The sequence below is a fragment of the Nannobrachium achirus genome (assembly GCF_963921795.1).
Source record: "Nannobrachium achirus genome assembly, chromosome: 9".
In the NCBI taxonomy this organism is placed as follows: Eukaryota; Metazoa; Chordata; class Actinopteri; order Myctophiformes; family Myctophidae; genus Nannobrachium; species Nannobrachium achirus.
Window position 1 is genome coordinate 56,422,759 of NC_137818.1, and position 13,679 is coordinate 56,436,437.

At 41.9% G+C, this 13,679-nt stretch overlaps 1 protein-coding gene across 1 annotated transcript in view; it reads left to right on the top strand.

Moving 5' to 3' along the window:
- The window catches only part of col9a3 (collagen, type IX, alpha 3), a gene marked incomplete at both ends in the record, with an annotated part of 33,952 nt that overhangs the window by 13,851 nt on the left and 6,422 nt on the right, over window positions 1-13,679 (top strand). Inside the window, 17 exons of the mRNA XM_080734039.1 lie at window positions 72-128; window positions 1,539-1,592; window positions 2,385-2,438; window positions 3,723-3,776; window positions 3,890-3,943; window positions 4,380-4,433; window positions 4,574-4,627; window positions 4,719-4,772; window positions 5,453-5,506; window positions 5,860-5,904; window positions 6,016-6,069; window positions 6,190-6,243; window positions 9,400-9,453; window positions 9,565-9,636; window positions 12,597-12,632; window positions 12,915-12,959; window positions 13,161-13,193. Of these exons, the coding sequence (XP_080590165.1) occupies window positions 72-128; window positions 1,539-1,592; window positions 2,385-2,438; window positions 3,723-3,776; window positions 3,890-3,943; window positions 4,380-4,433; window positions 4,574-4,627; window positions 4,719-4,772; window positions 5,453-5,506; window positions 5,860-5,904; window positions 6,016-6,069; window positions 6,190-6,243; window positions 9,400-9,453; window positions 9,565-9,636; window positions 12,597-12,632; window positions 12,915-12,959; window positions 13,161-13,193 (882 nt within the window). The remainder of the gene's footprint in view (window positions 1-71; window positions 129-1,538; window positions 1,593-2,384; window positions 2,439-3,722; window positions 3,777-3,889; window positions 3,944-4,379; window positions 4,434-4,573; window positions 4,628-4,718; window positions 4,773-5,452; window positions 5,507-5,859; window positions 5,905-6,015; window positions 6,070-6,189; window positions 6,244-9,399; window positions 9,454-9,564; window positions 9,637-12,596; window positions 12,633-12,914; window positions 12,960-13,160; window positions 13,194-13,679) is intronic.

Sequence of the window (13,679 nt, forward strand, 5' to 3'; positions counted from 1 at the left end):
GCTATTGTTCCATGACAACAACAGTGTTTAATATCCAGTGAACCTCAGTGTTTTGTCTCTGTCTCTCACAGTGTCCTGCCATCTGTCCCCGTGGTCCAGCTGGTCCTCCTGGGATGCCAGGATTCAAGGTGTGCACAGTGGCTACTGTTGTTCTGTTTGTTTGTTTGTTTTTCATTGAAATGTGTTATCTACACCAGTGTTTCTCAAAATGGGGGTACGTGTACCCCTAGGGGTACGCGGAGGTACTACAGGGGTTACTTGAGAGAAAATGGAAACAATTATTTCACTGTTATGTTTAATGATAAAACATTGACAAATGTATGTGAACGTGCTGCTCTGTATACAGTACGTAGCTTTAAACCAAATTAAGTATGAATTTTACTGTAACTGAATAGAAAACAGAATACTTACTTTTATTTTCAACATATTGACATAAAAACTGGACTTTTGATGTCAGTATTTTCTATTCAAAATGTTGTCGATTAGAGCAGTGTTTCTCAAACTACCAAATGTCAAGGTCTCCCCTTAACTCTGACAGTGTACAAATGGAACCAAATGAACCCGTTAGGGTTCATTTGGTTCCATTTGTACACTGTCAGAGTTACAGACTTGTATGGGTCACTGGATTAAAGGGGGTACTTGGATTCAGCAATCAGGAAAAGGGGGTACTGAAGCCCAAAAAGTTTGAGAACCACTGATCTACACTGTTTACGCGATAAGATGCAAAGCCAAACCCAAGCATATGGCCCTACACTACTACTGTACAGCCATCCCCACTGTCACAGTGTAGTTGTATGTATCCCTCCACACCATTATGTGTATTATTCACTAGCACGATTACTTTAGGGCTGCAGTTATCGGTTAGTTTCGCGGTTATTCTATTGATTACTTTTTGGACCAATCGAATAATGGAGAAACATAGTGCCTTTATCCAAGGCGCTTTACAATGATTGTGCATCACATTCACCCATTCACACGCACATTCATACACAGATGGCGGAGGAAACCATGCAAGGCACCAACCTGCTCTTCGGGAGCAATTAGGGGTTCAGTGTCTTGCTCAAGGACACTTTGACAGTAACTCTGGGGGAGCCCGGGATCGAACTGGGAACCTTCCCGTTCTATAGCGCCCACTCTACCTCCTGAGCCACTGCCGCCCCATTATTATATGTTTTAACTAAGCACGCATGCTTTTTCAGTTCTCGGAAACTGTAGATATACAGAGACAGGTGACTTCGTTTAAGTGGTGGAATCGATTAACCACTTCAGCCCTCTTTTATTCTTTGTCGCACAATGACGTCATGCCAAAACAGCGAAAATAGTAGATCTACAAGTTGACGACGTGTCGCGATGCGTTGTGTTGTGTTGTGAGCTTATAGATGGTGCTATTTTCACTATTTTCCACAGTTTTTCCAATTTATTAGAAAATTGCTTATAACGACATGGCTAAAATAGGGATAGATAATGAAGTTATTGATTAACTGTTAGGCCTCTACTTTGCTTTCTTTCCCCAACTAACCTCCTTTATGGTTTTGTAGGGCCACACAGGTCATAAAGGAGACAAGGGAGAACTTGGGAAAGCTGGAGAGAAGGTGAGTTTTCATTAGTCTTACAGTATATCACTGAGTGTGCACTTTATCACAGTTAGACAAATATAGTTCTGTATGAGCAGATCAAATTTGATTCGAGGGGTATATATTAGTTTAATTTTACACTGGTAGTGGGTCCATATTCCATCCATCTAGCACCCTGTCGACTATTGTAAGCTTAAGGGTTCAATATTCAAGGTGTTGTGTACAGGTACTTAAGTAAAATGATTTAGTTCCAGTTAAACTGGAGGATTGTGGGGTGCAAAGTACGGTTTACTTTGCAAGCCAAACCCCACAATCAATCCTCCGGTTCTAGTTTTTTTTTTCTTATTTCCACATAACAACTCAAATGTATATTATAATGACATGGTTCAATATTGAAAATGTGTGGATCTCTCCTTTAATGATAATAATAATAATAATCATCATCATCATCATCATAGTAAACAAATATACAACAACAACAAGGAAAAATTCAAAAAAGGAATAGTCAAGAAGGAGAAAAGACTATTGTCCCAGCGCTAAAAGTGCCTGAAGATGCTGTGTGCACGGTTCCTACTCCTTGGTTATAAACTATTATAAACATCTTTATGCATGTAAGTTGTAATGTAGAGGGGACCAGTGCCAGTATCCTTGCCGCCCCATCACAAACTTGAAATCAAGTAATTGATGGAAGTGGAACCTCGTGGATCCCACTTCTTTCTGGTCTGTTAAAGAAGCCTATGGCTCTTGTGATAAGTCAGTAAAAAATGCATTATATTGTACTGATATTCAGCATCATGTTCTTCCTAACAGGGTGACCAGGGTCCATCTGGTCCGCCAGGTATTCCAGGAACCGTGGGATTGCAGGTGAGTCACAGAAATATCCCACACACATTTCTATCTTGTACACCTACGAAAAGAAGACTTCCGCATGCCCGGTTCCTCTCAAGCACGTGCGTAGGCGACAAGACAGTATAAGTAGTAGGATGAATCTTTGAAAGATTAGACCCGCACACTGTCACTTGCAAGTTCAAGAGAACAATTTATTTGAGCAATGTTTCGTTCTTGAGACCTTCCTCAGGCTTGACACATGTGCACATGTGACACATTTATTATTAATAATTCAGCTGTTGGCTGTAATTATGAACCACCTTCATTCAATGCGATGCATTGTAGGCTTGTGGATTGGTAATCTTTGCTGTGAAACACCATCATTAGGGTTGGGATTCCATCCTTTACTCATTTCTAGCCGATCCCGAGTATACTCGAGAAAAATACTCAAGTATTTAGAGTGCCGATCCCGAGTATACTCGCGAAAAATACTGTATATAGAGTAATGCTGGCGTTCTTACCCTATAAACCGGCGGAAGGTCTGGGCACGATCGGCCTCGCCGATTCATCATCATCACGGATCCACGTGCACAAAATAGTAATCCCATAACATGAAGGCCGACGGCCGATCTCATCTTTAATGTCCATTATCTCCAAACAACACTTTTAAAGCCAAGGATGGCATTAGATTCTCGCTACAAAAACATAATAACAAAGGCATCGATCGGCCATTTTAGGATCGGCATGGGATGGCGACCGCTCCCGTTGAATGACGTCATGACGTCAACCCGGAAGTGTTTACGCAATGGACTTATGGCCTTCAAAATAAGACAATGGATGCGTATAGGAGCCTGTGAGCGAGGATTGTAACTCTGAGAGAGTACAGATGGACTCCAATGGATATTTGGTTCAATTTGTACACCCTAAAAACTATGGTGGTCCTTGAAATTAAAACGTTTGAAAAGCACCAGGAAGTTATGCAGAAGCCTGGAACGCCTACTGAGTGGCAAAAAACTACTTTCTGGCCTTGACAACCCATACATCGAAACAGAAAAGTCCTGTCTGATTGCATTAAACGACGTTAAACTCACTTTACAACTCACTTTGCCAATCGATTTGCCACTCGATTTGCCATTCACTTTATGCATGCGCATACCCTCTATAGTAGACTCGAAGACAGTGTGAAAAAAAAAAAGGTTCCAAATGTGATGGATCTGGTTCCTCCGATTCCTTCGGTTCCGGATCCCAACCCTAACCATCATATGATGGAAGTTTATTTAAAAAATGTTCTAACAATGGTCTGACATCCTTCTCTTTCAGGGCCCGCGTGGTCTCAGGGGCCTCCAGGGACCTATGGGAGGAGTAGGAGACAGAGTAAGCAGCGTCTATCTTGTTGTCCCTCATTTGTAATATTTCTCCTCAGGGGGAGATAGTTGTCCGCTGTACTGTTACTGTACTCACTCTATGTTCTGAATCTCTCTTTCCAGGGTTTTCCAGGTTTCAGGGGCAAGCCTGGCATCGCTGGCCTCATTGGAAAAACAGTGAGTCTCTCACTCAACACGATTTAGCCTGATTTAGACGTCTTCAGTAATCCGATGTGACGCTTCGATGTTTGATTTGATGATTTCTGTCATGTCGGTCTTTGCCTGTGATACCTAACATCACTGCTATGTTGGTGGCAGTCTGTTAGGTAGAACAGATAGACCACTGTTTCTCAACCAGTGACCTTCACCACAGACCACTAGTGACATCTGTGTACAACTACGGATAAATCCAACTTTCGGATCAATAGTGTCAAGTATAGGCCTACTGTGCATTTCTTTTTAAATAGAATCAAATAGAAATGGCTGTGATTATGCCTTCTTACGGGTTAGGATTAGGGTGGTCCAGAGCTCCAAAAAGGTTTGAGAAGCACTGGAATAGACCACTGGTCCCATCAATGAATAGCTGTGTATGTGTGTCATCTGATGCTTCTAGGGTGATGCGGGCGAGAAAGGACCAGAGGGTTTCAAAGGGCCCAAAGGAGAAATTGTGAGTGAATGACATGATTCAACGTGTTGTTGATGATTCACATTTCTTGTTGTATCCAATGCATGTCTCAGTTTGAACAACAAATCCTTATCGACTCCTGTTGCCCTACAACATACACTCAACCCGTCCTTTTTCAACAGGGCAAAATTGGTGCCAAGGGAGCTGTTGGTGGCGCAGGGCCCAAAGGGGAGCCTGTAAGTGCCTGTCATGAAACACAAAGCTTAAAAACATACAAATAGATAGATACCACTGTCCTCTAATGTTCATCATATATGATTTCCACAGGGCATTCCTGGCAGAGATGGCAAGGATGGCACACAGGGATTAGACGGCGAGAAGGTGAGTGGCAGTTTCCCAGATGGCAGATGGCAGAGGGGTGGACTTGTGACTGGACTAGCCTGGAAGCCAGACAAATCTGTCTTTGCAAAACTCTGCAGATTTGGTCTGGCACTGCTCAGTTGTGATTGGATTTCAGTTCCTCTGAAGTAGTGAGGGACCAATCAGGGCCCAGTATGCAAATATCACCAGAGGAATTCTTTTTATCCGCCCCTTGGAAATGCAGGTTCCATACAGAGATTCCAGACTAATATATACACTGTAATATTAGTCTGGCAATGCCAGGCTATGCCATGACTTGACTTGAGCCCTCTATTGAGTCTTTTCAAGTAACTTGATACCTTCCAACAAGCTTAGGACTTGTTTGGGTCTCGAAACAAAAAGAAGTTGTAATTAACTTGGGACTTGTCTAGTCTCGCGAGCCAGACTGTTGCCTCCCACAATTTTCAAAATGCTTCCGTCATACAGTCTGGAGCAACGGAAGCTACATTTTCTTCCGTTCTCTGATTTTGAGATGTGTAGCTCCAGACTCTATAGCATTTGGAGATTGTGGAATTGTTGTCTGGCTATGCGAGACTAGGACTTGTCAGTCTTGACTTGGGACTAGAGAGCAAAGACTTGAGACTTACTTGTACTTACCTCTGCATGACTCCACGGTAACTGTGTTCTCTGTAATCCCATAGGGTGATGCCGGACGTCCTGGAGTCCCCGGAGAGAAAGGACCCAATGGCCTTCCTGTGAGTATTCCATGCATAGTCAAATCTTCAGTGTTAACTTAGCTTCCTGTGAGTATTCCATTGTCTTGTATGGATAGTTTAATTATGTCATCAATAATGTCCTGACATAGAGGTGGATGATATGGACAAAATGAACCATGAAAAGATACTGTATTTATGACTAACTAGCAATATCGACATTGTGATAATATTGTGGGGATGACTATTGGTGCTTTCACAAAATATTTACATGATTTTATTAAAGACAATAATAGAACAGCTAGAACAGTCAGGCAAGATCATCACTTTACTTTTAATGAGGCCTTTGAAACCAATTTGTCGCTGTCACTCATGGGTGTATGTGTTCATTCCAGGGTCTACAAGGAAAGGCTGGGTCGAAGGGAGCTAAAGGAGGACCTGTAAGTACAGTATTATTACAACACAATGCAAAGCCAAATCAATATGACCCACAATGCCAAGAAAAGCTCCATGGAAGGCAACCATTTTGTTTTCTGTTCTCTTTACAACAGGGAGATCAAGGGAAGACAGGAGAGACAGGTCCCTCCGGAGAGCCAGGTATTCCTGTATGTATCTGATTGGTCTCAGGGGGAACCACTGGGTTGCTGTGTCTCTCTGTGCACTCAATGAACTGACCAATGATGTGTCCTCACCTGTGTCCTCTGTGTGTGTGACTCCTCCCACAGGGTGACATCGGTATCCCAGGAGAGAGGGGGCTTGCAGGACCCAGAGGAGTAACTGTAAGTTGTGATGTTTAAGCCAGAGTCATACTTAATCGCACACCAGCTTTGTGCACCGAAAAACATTGTTACAGTTATACACAACGAGGGGTGCACAAATCGGGTAAAGCTTGTGCCCAGTCTGCCCACCACCTATGGCTTGGATGGGAAGCCATCAGGGGAGGGCGATATCTTACACTTCACTAGCGATTCTGCCAGTTCAGCAGGGAACTGGGAGGGTGTGTGGAGTGTTCCTCCACACGCCATCATGATACAGGTTCAGACATTTGGTGCATGTGCGAGGTTGACGAGCCACAGGGCAACACTACCATCTGCAGGCTTATGACTGGGGTCGCCGGACGATGACACACCCCCTCTGGATGCGCACTTATTGTTTGTGAATAACTCTGCACCAAATGACTCGTAAACTACCTGATTGTGGAGAAGGTTGGTTGTCTACACCCTCCTTATGACCAAGCAGTGACAGGGACTATACACTTGGAAGTGGTTTGACCAGAAAAACGAGGGGTGCACCGATACCGATGCTGGTATCACTTCTATACCAGGATAACATTTTAAATGAAAAAGAACCTGGTCATCATGAAAAGGTGGGATCAATCATGCACCCCTACATACAAATGTAAGCACAGTGATGTCTTCCTTACAGCTGTTTGGAATGACAGAAAGAAGACACTGTTGCACTCCTGTCCCATTGAGGTAGGGTGTGTTACACAGATGCAGAGAGAGATAAATCGAGTTATTACAGAACTTAAAAGATGAATCTCGGCATAGCTTTTGAGCCTAATTTTAAGCTTTTATGTTGCAGCAGAGAAAATAAAAATATGACCGCACATTTAGATCTGGCAGTGACAGTGTCACTGAGAAGAAGGGCAGAAATCAGAAACTGCAATTACAGTTACATGGAGAGAAATTGAATTCAAGTTCATATTTTCAAGTGAAATCAGTGTTGACATTTTCAAGTGAAATCAGTGGTTTATGTTACTTTGTGACTACTTTACCATATGGATATTAAAGCCCTATGTACCTCTATGACACCCATGTCTATAATGCATTATAATCTGTTTATAACACTGTGTAATCTTTTATAAGCACTCATAAATTCTCTTTATAGAAATGATCATAATAACACATTATAAAACATTTTATAAGGTCGGTTTTCATAACGCTGATCACTCAAAGACTTTTTTCTTTTGGTCAGGATCACAGTGTATTATAATTCTCATAGTTGTAATGAATCATAATTTCTTTATAATGCATTTAAAGGAGCTATAGTTAACTTTTTGTCAGGCTGACACTTAGTTTACATTCTAGTCTAGTCTTTATAAGTGTTAGACTAGGATGTAAACAAAGTGTCAGCCTGACAATGGCCAAAATGATTATTTTATCATTATTTTACGCTTTTTGTGGTCATTTTTGAATAGAAACACATATATGAAGCTTATTTTTTTATAAAATATTTTCGAAACATTATTTTTATTTTAGCATCCGTTTTTCAAGAAAAAGTTGACTATGGCTCCTTTAACTATAACTATACAGTGTTGTAATCAGATTATAATGTATATTATATGATTATAATGAATTATAGACATGAGTTTCAAGGAAAATCCTACCAGTTTGGGATTTTTATAACTAACCAGGACATTAGGTACATGTTAAAAGCGCTAATACCCAGTCAAGTTTAGTTACACTTCATTGTTTCCCATGGGGAAATAAGTCCTTTGATTTTAAGTCCTTTGATTTTAATCCATTCTAACTATTAAGCCTTGGTCGTAACCAGCACACCGCCAAGCTCACAACACATCCAATCCACGATATGTTGTGATCGACATTAATTTAAGCATTAGAATGTTGCAGAGAAAAATCACAGCAGTCTGAGTTACCACTAAGATTAAGAAGCAGTAGGAGCAGCATCAGCTCTAAACTCTAATGCCAGTGCCTTGTTGAATAGTCCAGTAGCAGCTATTGATGACTGACATACAGCAGATGTAGACAATGGGAAAGAGAAAACAATGAACAGACGAAGTACATTCCAAGTATGGGTGTGGCTTTCTAAAGCTTTATATATACTACAGTATACCATCGCACAAGAACTGTCAGTTCTTTTCAGCAAGCAACACCACCATACTACGGAATATGAATTATGCTTAAGGTTGAGTCAGTAACAGGGCTGTTTGTTGTTCAGACAAAGACAGGATGCAACCATGGATGGAATGTCCTGTTTCATGTGATTATATTTATGTTTACCTGGGAACACCTCGAGATCCCCCAGGAGGAAGTTGTTAACGTTGCTCTGGAAAGGGAAGACGGGAAATCTCTGTTGGAACTGTTACCCCCGCGACCCGATACCAGATAAGCGGTTGAAGATGGATGGATGGATAGATGGTCAATATGTGATTCATTTTGTGATTATATCAGGATGGGTATTAATCACACGAACCCTAACATGCCCTATTCTGGGGCAACATTCTGTGAAGAGAAGATCTACAAGCTCACGTAGTGAGCACGTTAAAGCCAAGAAAAGACAACAAAAAAGCCATATCACGATAATAAGATATACAAAAATCGATATCTAGTCATATCACAAATTCACAATATGATATTGATACATTGACTATAGCCCAGGATTAAGGCTGGGCGATATTAGGAAAACCGTCGATATTTGATAACATTGTTGAATACCTCTATCGATATTATTCACAATATTAGTAAAAACAATTGCATTAAATAGTTTTGAATGTTTTTCTGCTTTAGGTCCACTGCCTGCCTAACCCAGATAATGAATAGCATATCCATGCATGCACACTGCACAGTACACATACTGTAGAAGGTTTAGGTAGGTTTTATTCAAATAACCACACCTGGTTACAGATGGACTGCTTTTTTCTGTTAATTAATTTGACACATACACCAATACCTCATTTCAAGCCATCTTCGTCGATATGTATACCTTGCATGTTGATACCTCGATATCGATACATTTCCGATACATTGCCCAGCCTTACCCTAGATCACACATTGTAAGCGGTGTTACAGTCAATATACAATACAATGCAATTTTATAATTTGCAGTAAATTATTTAGAACTAACTAAATAACTAAGAAAGATATGCTGTTAAACATGTGTTCTAACTGTATGGCATGCTGTGTTTCCAACAGGGTGGCATTGGAGTAGTGGGCCACGCTGGACCTCAGGGCGTCAAGGGCTACCAGGTCAGTTGGGTGACATCATTCATTCAACGCTTGTCTCTGTTTAATATAACATTTCAACAAACCATTCCATTCTATGATGTATTAAATGTGCTGCTATGTTGTCTCTAACAGGGAGTGAAGGGGGCCATGGGAGACCCTGGCCTTCCAGGCCCGACCGGAATCCGTGGAGGATTCGGTGAGAGGGTGAGTTTAATTTAGAAAAATAGAATGTGTGCTGAGGCTGACCAAATCCTCACAGTGTCCTCCAGGGACAAGCATTGTCCACCAGTGACAAGGACATCTACAGAGTGTCCACCAGTGGCAAAGACATCTTCACACTGTCACTCAGGGATATGGGCATCTTCACAGTGTCCACCAGTGACATCTAACAACCCTAACCCTAACCATGGCTGGGTTTTGGCAATGTGACACCAAGCACCTCACCAACACATATTAGTGACACACACTGGCTGGAGGCAACATAACTATAGGAAACCTTCAGAATAACATTTCTGTCGGGCAGAAAACTTGTATCTCCAAATTTCAGCTTATGTTTTTTGAGCAGTCCTCCTGGAAGGAGATAAGCTCCAACATCTAGCTTTGTCCGTATGTACGCCCACGGTCACATTGGCCAAGTTTCGCAGGACGCCTAATGAAACTAGAAATACTGCTAACTGTCATGTGAAGCTCAACCAATACTCCAGCTAACACCACTCCCAGATGTTTTTCCACACCTCAATTGCACCTCATTGGCTAAGGACCCTGCCTTTGTACTGTCGTGGCGGAACAAATGGTAAATAAATAATGAAGATAAAATAGTGTTCTCGCCTTTCAGGCAAGCTCACAATTAACTCATAAAGTAGCACCGCTCACTTAACACTGGGTGGGATTTTTACATTCTTTCTTCTATGCAACATTGTGGCGCTAAAATAGCCAATCTGCAAGCTCACAACGCTGGATGATACGATGCGTGAGGTGAGCTTGTAGATCAGCACTTCTGAAAAGTGTCGCACTAAATCAGCCAATCGGCAAGCTCACGATGCGGGGTGATGCGATGCGTGGCGTGAGCTTGCAGATATGCAATTTTCTCTATATTTTAAAAACGGATTGGAATTTCTTTCAATAGTGCCCGGTCCCCAGAATAGGGATGCCAGGTTGAAAGAGATTATGTCAGTCTGTGAGTTTAATAAAAATGCACCAATGAAAAGTATTAACAACAGCTTGTGACTAAATAATAACCATTGGAACCATCGAAACGTTCTGTTGAAACATTCTGTCGGGCAGTTTTCCCTGCCCGACATCGACAACTATCCTTTCACAATACCTCAACTTGAATGCAAATGAAGTGTAATCATTTATTGTCATCGTCCGGCAGAAAATGGTATGTTCAAACCGGAATTTCTCAGGAAATGGGGAAAAATTGTCTTCCAATGGATCCTTGTCAATACCTTTCATTGGTTACATATTTCAAAACCCCACTGACACGCTTCCAACCTGGTGTCCTTATTTTGTGCGTGTCATTATAGGCAAACCGTTTCAAAACTTTACAAAATAAAATAAAACAAAACATTGAAAATAGCAGATGTACAAGCTCACAAATCATTGCGATAAGACTCATTGTGAGCTTATAGATCTGCAATTTTTGCTTACGCTTTATGAAATTAATTTACGATAAAAAAAAACATTAGCCATTAACCAAGTGACAAGGTTTCTGCCCGACAGTGACGGTATACATACAATTATCATACCAGTAAAGGGCTTTGCATACAGCACCGTTGCGTTTTTCCCGTTTGCTGCATGATTAAAACGCATTGGATTTGGTGTGCAAGGCTGTGCGGAATCAGCACTGCGGATCCGAAAAGGAGTCATAAAAGGAGTCAATGAGTTTTTACCGCATGCGACAAGACACACGAATCGAACCGGGTTCGATCGGGGAAAAAACGCACTGCCGCAGCTACCTGCCGCATGGCAAATTCGTAGCCGGTGTGCATGAGGTCATAGAGAATCATTGTTTTCTTTAAAAAAATGAAATCGTCCGTTTTTTCCGTGCGAAAAAAACGCGTCTGTGTGCAAAGCCCTTAAGACTCCCTAATCGGGAGATAAGCGACCGTCAGGTCGCATACACAAACTTTAGAAGGCAATCGTAGTCAATCAGGAGGGAATATGGGAAATGGGACAGATCCATGTTGATGACATGACTTTAGAGATACTATGTACCGCTTTGCGTGATTTTAGTCCAAAATCTGTAGGAGCAGTGTCCAAAAAATTGTTTTGCTAGAAGAGGGCCATGTGAGAAATGAGGGGTGGAGGTTGTGATTCGCCATCCAAGGAGTGTGTATGCAAAGTTTGGCATTGATATGGCCAACGGTGGAGGAGATATGAGTAGGGAAAAAGTGTGACGTGACGGACAGACTGACAGACAGACAGACTGACTGACTGACAGCCGGTGGAGCTTTCCATAGTATCTGCGACCTGACGGTCGCAATAACTCTGAGAGTGTGCCAACCAAAAGGATCTGTAGTGTAACCAAAGGGCACAGAGGATTTTACCGATTGTCGCCCCTTCCAGCGCTGGCCATGTTGTACAGTCTGCCAATAACCAGGATATTCCTGGCCAATCTGAGCGTGTGTTCAAACTGTACCCCCAGGGAGGGGAGCGGCTGACAAAGTGGCCCCCTGTTCATAACCTGTGGAGAGAACAAAGCCTGTCTTTATACAGCCTCTCACCTCCCTTCATCCCCTCCTTCCATTCCCCACATCCTGCCTTCCGTGAAGCCATGAGCATTTGTCGTTGTCGGGCGGAAACCTTGTATCTCCAAGTTTCACATTTGTACGTTATTTTCATAAAGTAAACCCCTGCTTCATCATACAAGGCTGTCGCACAAAACTATAGTGAAAATAGCAGATCTACAAGCACACAATGCCTCGCACTGTGAGGCATTGTGTTCTATTTTCACTATTTTCACTATTTTAAATCATTTTGAATACAAATAGATTGAAAACGAACAGTTTTGGACATACAAGGTTTCCACCTGATAACAGCAATTTGCTACCCCTGCTGCTGCTGCTGCAGCTACAGTATGCCATTAACCAATACACACACTCACTCACTCTCTCTCTCTCTCTCTCGCTCTCTCTCTCTCTCTCTCTCTCTCTCTCTCTCAGGGTCCAGTTGGAGCTTCTGGCCCTAAAGGAGACATGGTAAGGACTTGTCGCCGCCACTTTCTCAGTGAAGTTCAAAGGTCAAGCTGGAGGTCAACTATAAATCTAACCTCAGTAAAAAGTCTCGGTAGAGTCAAACTGAAGCTTTAACACACAGAATGGAAGTCAAGTGATTGGTGCATGATGTAGGCTACTGTACAGAACATAGTGACTGCATGGACCAGTGTTCATCTGACCATAAGGATGTGTTCTGATTTCATGATTCAAGTGACTACTGTATGTATGAGTCCAGTAGTCAGACCTGTTTTGTATCATTTTTAGGGCGTAGCAGGAGCCGATGGCCTACCAGGAGAGAACGGAGAACCTGTAAGTCCTTTCCTAATTTCATTTGCTAAAACATTATGACGTGTATCTGGTTAGTTACCAGTGTTTAGTACATGTACTGTGTAGACTATAAAATGTTATGTTCTCTATATGCAAATGAGTGTGTTGTGAATTCTCAGTTTTCAATTAGATCTTTATTTATTTTTATATATATCTTTTTTTTTTTTTTTCTCTCATCTTCAGGGTCCATTTGGTCCAGTTGGCCAAAAAGGAGAGGTAAGTCATACCATCTGGCAGATTTAAAGGGAAGCCTTTTAACTCATTTTCCGTGTATCAACTTCAGATGTTTTATTTCAACCTCTATCCATACATACATAAATATCAGCAATACAATGTGTTGTCAAACCCGCCACAGAGCCAGCTCTCTCGCACGTTCTCTCGAGCCCAAACCCTTGAGCAAGAGGAGAGCTCAACTAGAAAGATGCAATTGGAATTGCAAGTGTGGTTGCCTTGAGGCGAGTCATCTCGCAAATATCTCTGTATCTGTCAGTCCTTGTCCCGGTGCTAACCATTCCGTCCTTGTCCCTTTTATGCCCATATATGGAGATCCCTGATGTCATCAATATTAAGCCCATATCTTGCAATGCAATGCAGTGGTCTATGATGTCAGACATCTATGATGTCAGTCATCTCCATATTTGGGAGAAGTTAAACATTTAATTAAAAGAGCTATAGTCAACTTTTTCTTGCAAAACGGTTGCT